Source organism: Bos taurus, chromosome 13 (assembly GCF_002263795.3).
Source record: "Bos taurus isolate L1 Dominette 01449 registration number 42190680 breed Hereford chromosome 13, ARS-UCD2.0, whole genome shotgun sequence".
Taxonomy (NCBI): domain Eukaryota; kingdom Metazoa; phylum Chordata; class Mammalia; order Artiodactyla; family Bovidae; genus Bos; species Bos taurus.
The window spans coordinates 18,872,347-18,886,565 of NC_037340.1; the positions used below are offsets into that span (position 1 = coordinate 18,872,347).

The window sequence follows — 14,219 nt, forward strand, 5'->3', positions numbered from 1 at the left end:
CTCCTCTCAGCAGTGCTGCAGTCGTGGCATGCGCACAACAGTGGGGGCCAGGAGACCCGGGCGGGATCCATGTGGTATCTGGTATCTGTCATCTTCTGTAACACTTATGTGCTTCCTGTGGAGATGGCAGAAGTCGGCGTTTTTGTCTCTCATTTAATCCATCTGGCCTCTCCACGTTGTCTGTGTCTGTCTGGATCAAGATGGAGCTTTGTATTCTGGGACCCATTATCTCTGAGGCCCTACCTGTGTTTGACAGGTCAGGGCATCTACAATCTGCTCCCTCTTCTATGCAAATCATACTTCCCGCCTGGCTCTCAGCAAGAGGCTCCTACAGCCCCCGTCATAAATCAGCTTCTGTTGAAACCAAGAACATGGATGCTACATAAAATTGACTTGTTTTACTTTTGAAAATATAGAGTACAACCCCCACCCCCTTTTTACCCTCTATTAAAAGTCGTCAGCCTTGCTATCATTTCAGGAACAGCTTTCTGTCGAGGTCGAGGAGGTGATACACAGCAAAACCAAAGACTGTCCTATTCATTGTACTCTTGATTTTAAGATCTATCCAGTTTACAATTTTAAATGTGAGAACGGTATTCCTTGAAAACACAGAGACAGATTGCATTTAAGGAGCTTGCCTGCTTTCTTATAGTACTCTTAACAGGAGCTAAGGGGAAAAAAAAAAGCATTGCTCTAAAGTATGCATAACTTAGGTTAGCAGTATGAGATTTGAAGAAACTGAATTTATGTTAGGAAGTTAGCTAATCTGAGAGCTTCAAGATTAATTTTCATTTATTTTGTTAGCTTCAAAATAGTAGATTACACGAGTATCTCAGATTTTTCGACTCTTAGCATGCTCTACATTTCTAGCCATCTTTTGTCACTACTTATTTGAGCCAAAATTATGTAAATTAGGTAGTTATCTTAAGAATCTCCAGCAGATTACCATAAATCTATAGTGGAAGAATTCAGTGTATGGTTTTCAGAAGTACTTTATAAAGGATTTACCATTTGGTTAATCTATCTTTTTGGATAATTGGATGTTGATCTATTAAAAATATTTATTCTGAAGTGCTGGGAATAAGGATAACCTGTCTAATCCTCTTATGACAATTTGTATACTTAAGTATCACTTGCAGTTTAAGAAAAGGAGCTTTGGATAATTTTAGGACATTTCTGAATGCAATAGAAGTATAACCATGTGACAAAGCCAAAGCTGTCAATTCCTTATATTTCTTTTTTTAGGTGAAAAGTAAGTTAGGCTAAAAGTATGACGAAAAGTCACATCTGAAGCGTCTGAATTATAGATTCCTCATTTGAAGCATTTTCTGATAAGAAAAAGTATGTAAATATTTGACTAAGATAGTACTTAGGAATTAAATCAGAATGCGTGCCTTGTGATTTGCAGTCCTGCGAGTTTTCTACAATATTAAACAAACTTCCTAATGGGAAAATCCGTTACATTAAAACTGCAATAAAGTATTAATGAGTCATGGGACCTAAAATCTGATATTTAGGCTGTAAGTTTCAGAGAGGCCAAGGGTGCTTCAACCCACTGGGCAAACCAACTCTTGGGAAGCAGTATGGTTAATGGTTAAGGGCCGTTGTAATGCACAGGTTGCCATGGCACCAAAGCGTGGGGCACCCACTCAGCCCGTGTGGAAGAGGGGAGGGAGGGGAAGCTTCTCACAAGAGGTATGAGTTGAGATGAGTAATCCTGCTTGAGTGGTCTTCATTGGGGTTTGTCGGGAGCTTAGGGAGGGGGACCATCTCTGGACCACCATTATCCTATTGAGGTTGATGTGTGCAGATGAGAGCGTGGTGAGGAGTGAGATGTAAGACATGTGCAGAGAACAGCTTGCAGACAGCCTTGTTTAAATAATTTTTGTTCATACTAAGGACCTTAAAGAGCATTTGAAGAATTTCAAGTGAAAGAATATGAGTGTTGGGGCTGTAGAATCGAGGGTGGGTTATTGGGGGTGGGCTGGTAAATAGCAGTGTTGGTGGCAAGATTGGTTCTAGGACAGTAATGCAGTAATCCAGGTCAGTAATGATGCTTGGCAAAGCCAGAAGAAAGGAAGAAACTGCATTTACATGCTTAGCATCCCACACATATAGATGGATGATAGTGATGAGGTTTTTCTCACTAGTACCTCCAGGCACAGAAACTTAGAATTATCATCTCACTGCATAATCCCTCCATTACCAAATTTTCTTAATTCTTCTGCATGAAATCTCATAATTTCACTCCTTCTACCCAATCCAGCCCCAATTCTCATTATTTAATATCTGAAGTTACTATTAGGATCTCATAACTGGTCTGACTGTCTCTCTATTTGCTGAGTAAGCTCTGGAGTCACACTGTCCTCACGGTCCTTCAAGCTCCCGCATGCGTTCTCATCCAGACCACGTGTCGTCCCTGAGGTTTGTCTTCTCCCTGCCCTGACTGTCCCCTACCCTCTCCTGTATATGACTGTTGTCTTCCTTCTTCAAGACACTTTCCCCCAACCTAGCTAGTTTCCTCTTGACTTTCTAGAGCTCTGAGTATGGGCGTTCCCTGACTTAACAGTGGTTCAACTTAGGATTTTTTGACTTTACAGTGGTTTGAAAGTGACGTGGTTTTAGTAGAAATTGTACATCTAACTTTCAACTTGGGTCTTTTCCTGGCTGGTGATAATGCAGATTTTCTCTGGAGATGATGGGCAGTGGCAGCAGCTTCAGCTCCCAGTCAACCATGTGATCACAAAGGAAACAGCAGCTCCCAGCCAGCCATGTGATCATAAAGGAAACAGCCCCAAACCATTCTGGTTTTCACTTTCAGTACTGTAGTCGCTAAATTACATGAGACATTTGACACTTTGTTATAACTTAGGCCCTGTGTTAGATGACTGAGCCCAATTGTGGGCTAATGTCAGTGTTCGGAGCACTTTTAAGGTAGATGAGCCTAAGCTGTGATGTTTGGTAGGTTAGGTATATTCTGTACATTTTTGACTTCGGTATTTTCCATTGATGCTGAAGTTTATCGTGCCATAACCCCACTAGAAGTTAAGAGAAATCTGTATACAGATGTGTATGAGCCTTCTTAGTATTTTTATAACATCGAGGAATTTTTATGGATCTCTCAATAAGGGTTGCATGGCATGGGAGAGAAGAACACTGACTTTTAGGGGACAGTCATTTTGACTTCTCATTAAATAGCAAAGCTCACCTTTCACTGTTCCATCACATTTGCACATTCTTATGTTGTTCTTTATTTTTGCTCTTGTTTTCCCACTTAAGAGAGTCAGAGCAGTGACCTGGACTCCCTTTCCTTGACACCATAAATTTTTTGTATATGTTAAAATATACATTTGACACCAGTTGAATCCATGATAAAAATAAAATTCTTAGTGGCAATTCCAACAGTGGAGTTATAAGTGCTACTGTTTTCATTATGTAGTCGGTCCATTGGGTCTGTTGAAAGGAAAGCCTTCAGCTTCTTTATACGTTGTTCTCTGTGGACAGGAAACAGTACCCATTATAGATCATTATTTGAATGTGAAATTTAATTATACACTGAAAGCAAATTTACAAAGGTTCAGAAACTGGAGGGTCCGACCGCCCTTGTATTTGTTCTGCTACATTCTCTTGGACAGGGAGAGATAGAGGAAGTGACATTCTACCAAGATCTTCAGCAACATTCTGCCTGTTTGTTTGAAGGGAGGCATTAAAGGAAACTTTAGAACATAAAGTAGAAATGAAGAATTGTTTTTGGTAATAAGTCTTAATCTCCAGAAGTGTGATTTTATTGTTTTTGTTCTCTCTACTCCTTACCCCTATGTAAACTAAGTGGTTTTTTTTTTTTTTTTAGTGAAATAATCTAATTTTAGAACACTGGGTTTTAGGAATCAACTATTTGAACATTCCTCCAGTTACAGAAACCCCTTCTCTAAGACCGCTGATAAATGTCAACCACTTCCTTCGTGCCTTTTTCTCCTTTCAGTCATACTCTCTGTTCTTCATAATATCAGTTATTATTCTCACCCCACATTTTAGTGTAAAAGCTGTTTAATTCTTCGTGTGTCTTGCCAGCTTTGTGTGTGTGTGTGTGTTTTTCAAATGTTCTGAAAAAGCTAAGTTTTTCCATTGCCAAGAGCTCATCATTCTAATGTTAAAAGTCAGGGTCCAGAAAAGCAGATCCTATTATTCGACACCATCTGTGTCACTAGCTGTTCATTTCCTACATCTTTTATTCCTTTTCCAAAGTCAATATTCCACTAAAATAAGAAACAAAGATAACATATATTTATTAATAATAAAAATTTCTTAAATACTATACTGGACTTTGCAGTACCTGGGAGTTCAGTCCTCATTTATTTTTATTACACTGTATTTTAACTAACATTAGTCAGTAGAAATTGGTAGTGGTCAGTGGATTTGCTAAATCTAGTGAAATTTTCCAGTTATTAATGCCACATTTTAACTCATTCATTTAAAATTTTAAGCAGGTAGATTCTGAAGACTGCATGCTCTTGTGTCTAATTACTACCTTTAATCCTTTGTCTTGCAAAGTAAATTGTAAATTACTCAAGAGTATGTGTTTCTTTATTCGATATTGCTATTACTAGAGTAGCTCTTTCTAAACAGGGAGCAATAAAGGATGTTTTTCATATAATGGGCTATTTGTTCAATCTATTCAACAAATATTTAATAACACTCTTTTGAGCTATGCCCTCAAAGGAGAGTACTTGTTCACTGATGAATAAGAAGTAATGTTACCATTTTAACTTTGTATTTCTCTGTTTTTTATTTCTCTAAATGTTTGTACCAACTCATTTCACACTAGTAACAAGTCTGAGCAAATCACTTAATTTTAGTAAAATTGTCAAAGCTGCCTAGAGTGATATTAACTGCTAAATCTTACACTTGTGATAAATAGTACAGTGGATATTCCACAGCTGCTCTGAAGTTTGATTTATGTAATGTACCTATTAAGATGCTTTCAGCTGCATTTAGTAGAAAAATCAGTTTAGACCAGTTCAAACCTTGAGGGAATACACTGTCCTACCTGGTTCTATAGTTGGGCAGCTTCGGGGATTACTGATTACACAGCGTAATGGTGTTATCAAAGCACTGCTATCTTTCTGATCCTTCTGCCACACCATCCACAAGTCAGCTTATCCAGAAGGTAACTGCAGTGCTCAAAATCCTAGTACTTTCTTGATCCCATCCAAGTGAAGGGAGTGAGTCATCTCCCCAAGCATAGAGTATGTCCTTTCAGGGTGTCGGGGCCGTTCCTATGCTAATAAGAGTGGACAGGGGCAGGGACCCATAGGCCAGGGTAAATCTAGTAATGGATTCATCCCTCAAAGCTGGACCGCATTCCTGAACACAATCAGAGTTCCATTAGAAAGGAGGAAGGGAGAAATAGATTTGGGATGAGCAGGCAACAGAGATCATTACAGTCCCCCAAACTGTATTGCTTCTCAATGGAAAAAAATGGTGAACTACCATGTGGCTTAGAGTCAACTCTTGACAGTGAATTGTGTGTGATGACCAGATTGAATGAAGTGTTTATTTGTGGCAGAAGTTACAGAACTTTGAGATTCGGTGCACACCTAAGGTCATTTTCCCAATGACTGTTACTATCTAAGGGCTTAATCTTTTCCAAACTTCTTGACCCAGTGCTAATAGGATAACTTGCAGAACTGAGTAGCTGAATTTGTCACATGGAATAGAATTTTAATTGCGCTGTATTTGCATCTGTTGAAAATATGGTAATTAGGTATGTCTTAATTGCAGAATGTGCTGCCTGGAAGAGAAATAAGCAGCTTCATGTTATACCTTCTTTAAAAAGAGAAACTTCAGAATATCTGTCTTTACAGATAATCACATGGGAAAGCAATTGATAGTGTAGTGCATAGAGCAGGTTGAAACAGGCAGAAATGTTCGTCAAAAATAGAAATTTCCATTTGTTTGGAAGGAGGTAATCATCTTTCTTTGGGCAGACTATCTGCAAAAAGAAAGGAAACAATAAAGAGAAAAAAAATGTAAATTTATATAGCATTTAAAATAGTAAATTACCTAAATGTAGGTTTATGATTCATTCTTTCATTGTAATTTACTGTATGAACACAATAGATCAAGTCATTTGTGCATTATATATCACCAGTGCTTTTCTTCCTTGAAAATTGTTTATCTGAATATCTTTTGTGTTTTTTAAGGGAATAAAGTATTTTATTTACCTTATTATAAAGCTGATATGAATTATACAAAGATTGGTTTTAAAACTGAAAATAATTTGAGTAGTCTATCAATGACCTTGAATATATACATTTTTTTAAAAAATTAAGCATGTGTAACCAATTTACATAAGCTTTTAAAAACCAAAGTAATTCTGCCTAGAAATGGGGTAAAGTGAGATTCTTATTTTTCTCTATCAAATAATTTTAGTGTTTGAAGCATATATAATGTAATACTCTAAAAGAACATCTTATGTTTATACATAGGAAGCCACATATTGCTAAATATTTTTAATTAGTTGGCATTTGAAAGGATTAGTTACACCCATACACCCCCAGAAGAGTTTCTGTGATAGTGTATTATCTAAATCAGAATGTTCAGAACAAGCATAAAGAATTCTCAAATGTACAAGTATTATTGTAAAACAGTCCACTTGCTTTGAGCAGGAAACTGAGCTAGGAGTTTTGATTTTACAAAATGAGGTTACAAAACCTGGAGTTAGTAAATGATTTAATACTAATTTTCTCTGCTTCACCCACTTTTGAAGATAAGTCGTATTACATACACCAGGAAATTATTGGGAATATGAAAGGAATTGGCACCAAATGTGCCTTCAGCATATAGTTAGTTATGAAGGCGCTGCCTTTTTTCTGTGTCAGAGCCAAGAGCAGACATATGCCCCGTGTGCTTCTGCCAAAACTATTAGGCAGAAAACTAGCAGAATCGCTTCTGATCTTCCATTCATGATTTATGATAATGGTCGCTGTGGAAGACAAAGTCATTTATGTTTATTGAGCTCGTTTTTTTGTTTATAGTTTCAGACATTGTAGAGGGTCATACAATCCATTAGACAATATGTACAGCATTAACAATAATAGTTAAAACCCTACCAGAAACTGATGAGATAACCAAGAGCAACGACCTCCCTGTGGCTACTGTCACTGGGGTGTGGCTGGTGTTGTCAGGCTTAATGAGAGGAACATAGGCATTATTCTGAAGTCAGAGGATAGTGATATGTGGAGATAAAAGTTTGATATGTGGGTAAAAGTTTGTCTGGTTGGGGTAAAGTCATGAGTCAAGTTTACCACTAATCTTTCTGTGAAACAGTCATTCATAGGCAGCTTCTGTCTGGCCAGTGGTCCTCATTTTAGAAGCTTAGAGAGTGGGAAACAGACCTGTGATTGTATCATATGAGAAGTACAATCATAAAATTTGTACAAAGCGCTTTGGACAGGTAGGTAAAATGAGTTTTGCCTGCAGGACTTGTAGAATATTGACTAGCATCCCTTTATCTGGGTCTTCCCTGGTGGCTAAGAGGTTAAACCATCTGCCTGCAATGTGGGAGACCTGGGTTCGATCCCTGGGTTGGGAAGTTCCCCTGGAGAAGGAAATGGCAACCCACTCCAGAATTCTTGCCTGGAGAATCCCATGAACAGAGGAGCCTGGTGAGCTACAGTCCATGGGGTCACAAAGAGTCGGGCACGACTGAGCGACCTGACTTACTTACCTGTATCTAACTTGAGTATATATATATAGGTTTTGTAGCTCCTGAGAACTTTTGAGAACTGTCTTTTCATGATTTGGTCCATTGCCTCCAAGTCGAGGCCACACTCATTTCCCACAAAATGTGGAAGCAGTAGTTTGTAACCAGATAGAGCACAGTGAAGTTCAAGGATGTTTTCAGACAAGAGGCTGCAACCCTGCTTAAGCTATATTTTACATTCTCTTGGGGAGCACCCACTGGAAAAGGCTATACAGTGAGACCTCCCTGGGCCAGGACCATTATTCTTTCCCTGCTCTGTGTGTACAACACAACAATCACAGCCTTAACTCAGCAGTTATTTGTAAGGCTATGGATTTTCTCTAGCAATGTCCATCTGAAAGTTGGAACTGGCTTTTTCTAACAAACCCTCTCAATTCCTATTTCCATATGAACTGACAGAGACTAAAATGATCAGCTTTTGAAAATGCGTGCTTGTCCCTTGGAGGAGGAGGGTGGCTCCCAGTTAGTTACCCCAGTGCAGAGGGAAGCCAGCCTTGCTTTGGTTGGAAGCCTGTCCTTGAGTCCCTGTGCACACTGGTTCTAACCACGGGAGTGATTTCCTCAGTAGCAGCTACTAGTCACAGGGCTGGACGACCACATGAGACTGGCAGTGGGTTTCTTGAGACACGGTGCTGGCTGCTGGAATGATCTTCTGGGCAGAGAGTGGAGTGACTGGATGATAGATGACCTGCATCCATGCTGAATGAAGCATGGGATTGAGCAATCACAAACAGAGTTGATCAAAGAAACATGTGAAGGTCTGGCTGAGGTACAACTGTGCCAGAATATAGTACAGAGAGCCCCACACTGGCGGTGTGCTGGCCCCAAACTTCTGTTTCCTTAGCAAGAAATGGAAGATGTTGGTCTAAGTGACTTCCAAAGTACCTTTTGGATTTAGACACAGTGGTATTTTTACTCTTTGGCTGTAGACTGGGATGGTATGGAAAATAGGTTGCCTCATATTTTTAATCAAATGTGAAAACAAAAGAATTCTACACTTTCTTTGGTTATTAGCTAAATAATTAGCATTAAAATTTTTTTAAACTTGGTTAAGGTTGTACCTTAACCAAGTTTACATCATTTGTTAGTATCTTCTAAGATCTGTGTACATCATTTGTTAGTATCATCTAAGATCTGTGAGAGTTTAATAGGACACTAAGATACTAAGATGTTGTTTTTTTTAATTTGATTTTTATTTCACAATAGAACATAGTTTATTTGCGATGTTGTGTTAGTTTCCAGTGTACAGCAAAGTGATTCAGTGATATATATACATATATCCATACTTTTTCAGATGTTTTTCCCATATAGGTTATTAAAGAATATTGGACAGAGTTCCCTTTGCTATATAGTGGGTCCTTGTTGGTTATATATTTTATGTATAATAGCATGTATATTTTACAAACTTCTAATTTATCCCTCCCCCCACTCTTCCCCTTTTGTAATCCTAAGGTTGTTTTCCAAGGCTGTGAGTGTTTCTGTCTTGTAAATAAGATGATACTGAGACTGGTCTTCTTATACTCGTAATTTTGTGTATTGCTAACTCAAGTTCTGGTGGAGAGGCAAGACTGAATTTCACTTGAAGGTATATTAACTTGATCTAGAGGTTGGTTCTTTGTGAAAGATTTCTGTCTTATATGGTTCTGTGTTAAAAGAAGCTCAAAAACAGTGATTCCTACTTTTTTTGTTGATGCAGGGGGGTGGAAATGACCTCAGATTTCAAGCGGTACCCTGGAGCCCCAATAATTCTTACTATATTTGGAAAAACCTTAGGCAACTAATCTGGAAAAGGATTTATGAGGATGGCTGTGCGTGTGTACATCTATTGCGTCCTAAAATAGAAATTCCTGAAGCTCTTTTGGAGGTGGAGACTTGTCATTCTTTCAAATGCAAAAGGTTTTGGGGGTACCATTGGACCATGTGCTGACTAAGTGTTGCTTCAAAGGATGGAATATTGTTATCACTAAAGTATAGCTTTTATCTGCAAAGTTCAAAGGACTGTGAGGCTGTGGATTTATGCCTTCATGGCTCCATCCACCTCTCTGTTCACCTATCATTGTGTCAACCAAAACGCAACATTATTTCAGATTAGAACATATAGTAACATTGGCTTGTAATGCTGGCCTCACAATAACAATGTAGTACTATATAAGGAAAAAGTTAGAGAGGCTGTGAACATCCACTCTTCTCTATGCAGAAATCACAAACGGGCATATTTGGGAGGCTGAGGAAAGAAGTCCTGTGTTGACATTGGTGTGCTTACTAGTGAGGGGTGCAACTGAACAAATCCATGAGGGACTGGGGTGGAGCTTCATCCCCCTTACACAGGAGGAAAGGAAACTGTTGGTGAGAGGCTGCTTGTTTTCATTTTGCAAATGTGATACTGAGGATCTTTGGGGTCAGCTGTGTGATGAGGGCTTGCTTATCCCCACAGCAGTACAGGCTCCGTATCAACATGAGGGAATCCATCTGGTCTGGGACTCAGATTACTATCACTATACTAATACTATACCATTACTAATAATACATTGTTGCTATTACTAATGCTATACTGTTACCATTGCTATTACTGTTACTGTGACTATTACTCTCTTACCGTTGGCCCGTCATCTTCATGCAGGAGTACACACATGCATGGTGGTCATCTACATCACGTGTTCCATTCTAATTCTACGCAGGATAAACAGTGTTTGCAAGCCTCATTGGAAATATGGGAAAGAAACCCTCACACTACTTCAACCTCCTTATTTTTATTCCTTTGGTTCCCCATGTTCCTTATCTTTTTTGTGTGTTTGTTTCCTTTTAAGTGGAAGAAGACACGGAAGAAAGTTCGAGATCAGGAAGGGAATCTGTATCCACAGCCAGCGACCAGCCTTCCCACTCTCTGGAGAGACAGATGAATGGAAACCAAGACAGAGGCGAGAAGCCCGATCGGAGGAAAGAGAAAATAGGCAAAGAAAAGAAGAAAGACAGAGACAAGGAGAAGGAGAAGATGAAAGCCAAGAAGGGGAAGCTGAGGGGCTTGGGAGACATGTTCAGGTAGGTGCTACCGGGCGGGGCTGGCCCGTCCCCACTGTGAGTGCCAGGCCAGCGCCAGATGTGAGGACTTTGAGGTCAGCTGAGACTCCTCTCTAACTCCCAGGTTTCATTGCCGTGTTTTTACTTTCTTAAGGATTTCACTGGAGCTATTTCAGACCCTTTTAAAGTGCCTGAAAGATGCTATCTTGCCAACCATGTAAATAACTGTTGAGAGGAAGGAGGGACAGAGACAAAGGGCCCTCACAGCCCCTGTTTATTCTTTTGTGTGTGTGAACAATGGTTCATTGTTGACACTGAACATGGAGCTCAAGTTAGTGGTAGTGCATAAAGGCTCATTAATAACAAGTCTAAAAAAATGTTACAAATAGAGCTTCAATTAAGCTGTGTTGATTAATTTAATACTTATTGCTTCAGTCAGTAAAGATTTCATTAAATGCAGTCTCTGGCTGTTTCCTGACAGTTGTTTTTGTGCCCCTAAATTATACTCTAGGATTACTTAGCATATCATTTTTTTTACAAATCATGGCTACACAATAAAAGTGACAAGTTGTTCAGAAGTTGCTCTGAAACTCTCCCATAAATGTTCATTGGAGGTGATTTATAATATTCAGGTATTTAATGTTAAATATAAAGATTGCTTGATTGTTCCATAAATTAAAACCCTAAACATATCAAGATGATGGTTTAAAATTGAAAACAGATGGTATCACCACTTAACTCTTCAAAAAGTCGTTATCCTGCATTATGAATCCCTTCCTTTTAGCTTTTTTTAATTGTAAAATGTGAACAAGAGTTTTTATTTTCATAGAATTTCCTGATTTATGGTCCTGGGGTTGACCTCAATAACTCAGGGAGTTATAGATAAGTCAAGACCATGAAGTTGAGGACTCAAGCCCAACCTGCAGGCTATACACACACCAGATGTGTCCTGTGGATGGACTCAGCCAGAGCTAAGTCAAGTGCATGGAGGAAGTAAACTATAGGCGTAGATAACACAGAGCTTGGCCCATGAGCAGTATCAGCTTTAAATTAAATACGATCACATTTCCATATTCAGTGCTTCAGAACACTAGAATTAGCATCCTTTTATACGGGAGTTTTTCTTGTTGATATACCACTCCTCCTGAATGCATTTTTAGTCAGATCATCTTTCATCATTATATTTTCATGTCCAGGGGCACTGATGGATGGAATTGCTCTAACTGCCACTTTATTTCCATTTTGGTGTTAGTCAGAAGGCTTCTCAGCTCATAATCAGGCATCTAAATAACACACAGAAATTAGGCTGTTGCCCATCAATTAACATTGAGGGAATTTGCACCCCTGTCTTCTTTGAATCAAAAACTATGAAATTAGAGGAAACCTCCCCTAAAATGTATACATTTGGCCTGGAGACCAATCCTGCTTCTACAACCCGCTCCTGAGTGAAGTCTTCCTGAAGGCTTGTAGGTGTCCTTCATCAGCCAACCATTATCTGATGGATTCAGTGCTCTGGTCACCTCATGGAATACGAAATAAGCAAAATTCTAGTTTGTTTGTAAATTATTTTAGAAATTTATACATTATTTTAATTAGACATTATTTTTTTCTGTAACTTGCAACTCCAGAATAAGAGAGGCTTTATGGTAGAGTTTTCTTTTTGGGGCTAGAGGAATGGTGAGTGTGGGGGCACTTGGCAAATTTATTTTCTTTCAAAGGGACCCTAAATGCAACCCTATGCAATGTTTTCTGAGCTAAAAGTTCTGTAAAACATGTGGGCTTCCTTGATGGCTCAGTGGTAAAGAATCTGTCTGCCGGTGCAGGAGACGGGTTCAATTCCTGGGTCAGGAAGCTCCCTGGAGGAGGAAATGGCAACCCACTCCAGTATTTTTGCCTGGGAAATCCCACGCACAGAGGAGCCTGGTGGGCTACAGTCCACAGGGTTGCCAAGAGTTGGACACAACTTAGCGACTGCGAACATGTACACTAGATCAAATGCTATAGGTTATGCCTCTAACCTGTAGTGAAAGCCAGCTCTGTGACAATGACGACTGATTTGTAACTTCAGAGGCCTGAGTGTTCTTGAAAATCACATTTTTTGTTTAAGTGCAGCCTGAAAGTTTTTTCCTAAAAACTAAGTTTATAGCCTCCCAATGCTTAAGAATGGCTACTGAGAAACACATGGACATTCACACTTTTCTGGGACAGATATGCTGGAGTAAGCTCATGCTGACTTGTGAGAGTTGTTCAATTTTGGAAATTTTGCCACTGACTGTTAAACCCAGCCATTATTAAAAATTAGATAACTTCTATGACAAAGATAACGACTACTCAAAACTCATCACTTCCTAATCCTTTTATTATATACTATGATCTCTGCTTTTTAGGTGATTTATGCCCACTGTATCGGCAGAGCGCTGATGCTACATGCAGACAGCTTCAAATTAGCTGTGTCGGGAGTCCTTTTACCCCAGGAAGTGTATGAATTCCACAAAACAATTTATTTTTTCCTCCCAGGAGAGCCACACACCACCACATGGACAATGCAGATATATCCGAACATGTTGCAGTAACTTGTCGAGTTCCCTAGAACGTGGCTCTCTTCCCACTGGTTTTCTTTAGGGAAATGATTGAAGCTTGCCGAATACACCTCCTTGAAAATGAGTTGAGGACCCTTTATTAGAGTAAAATAAACTTTTTCTTTGGTTGTCTATTGGCACTCCTTCATACCATTATGATATGCCCTTAGTATTTGAGAAGACTCTGAAAGCACTGTTAGATTTTTCAAAGCATTTTTTATACTGCCTCCATACCTGCTAAATCTAATTATTTGAGACTAAATAGACTTTTGGGTTGATTCTTTTATGTTTCCTTTTTTTTTGTAACAACAAAGGGGAAGATAGTAAGATTTAAAATGAATCTCTTCCTTTTTTTTTTGTTCTGTTGAGGAAAACAGGATGAGATTCTTTTAGTGCTGTTGCTTTAAAATACCTTAATCAAAAAGTGTATGTGCATTTAATTTCTTAGAACACTTTGTAAGGAGATGCGGGGTGTGTGTGGTGGGGGATGTTATGATTTGTTTCTGTTTTTAGTTAACAGAAAGCAAAGAGGAAGGGTAAGGAGCATTAGATGTTACACGTCTGGCTTTTTAGGCATGTGAACTTCTTCTTTTTAGTCTCTTGAGGGAATGATATACTTTCCTTCAAATTAGGCTCGCAGGCTCTGCTCCCCACCATCCCCCTCCCCTGCTCCCAAAACACACACACACTCTCTTCCTTCCCCTGTAAGTTGTCTGTGAGTTTTGGTTACATTTGATGAGGGCCAAATAGATATACCATATTTGTAAAAAATTTTGTAATTGGAGTATGATTGCTTTTCAGTGTTGTGTTTCCGCTATACAACTGAATCAGCTCTGTATACGTATATCCCCTCCCTC

The 14,219-nt window shown here is 39.0% G+C and overlaps 1 protein-coding gene across 19 annotated transcripts in view; it reads left to right on the forward strand.

Moving 5' to 3' along the window:
- The window catches only part of PARD3 (par-3 family cell polarity regulator), a 597,553-nt gene that overhangs the window by 386,572 nt on the left and 196,762 nt on the right, over positions 1-14,219 (forward strand). For all 19 annotated transcript variants that reach the window (XM_059892900.1, XM_010811174.3, XM_010811183.4 and 16 more), the window contains one exon: positions 10,573-10,804. In XM_059892900.1, the coding sequence (XP_059748883.1) occupies positions 10,573-10,804 (232 nt within the window). The remainder of the gene's footprint in view (positions 1-10,572; positions 10,805-14,219) is intronic.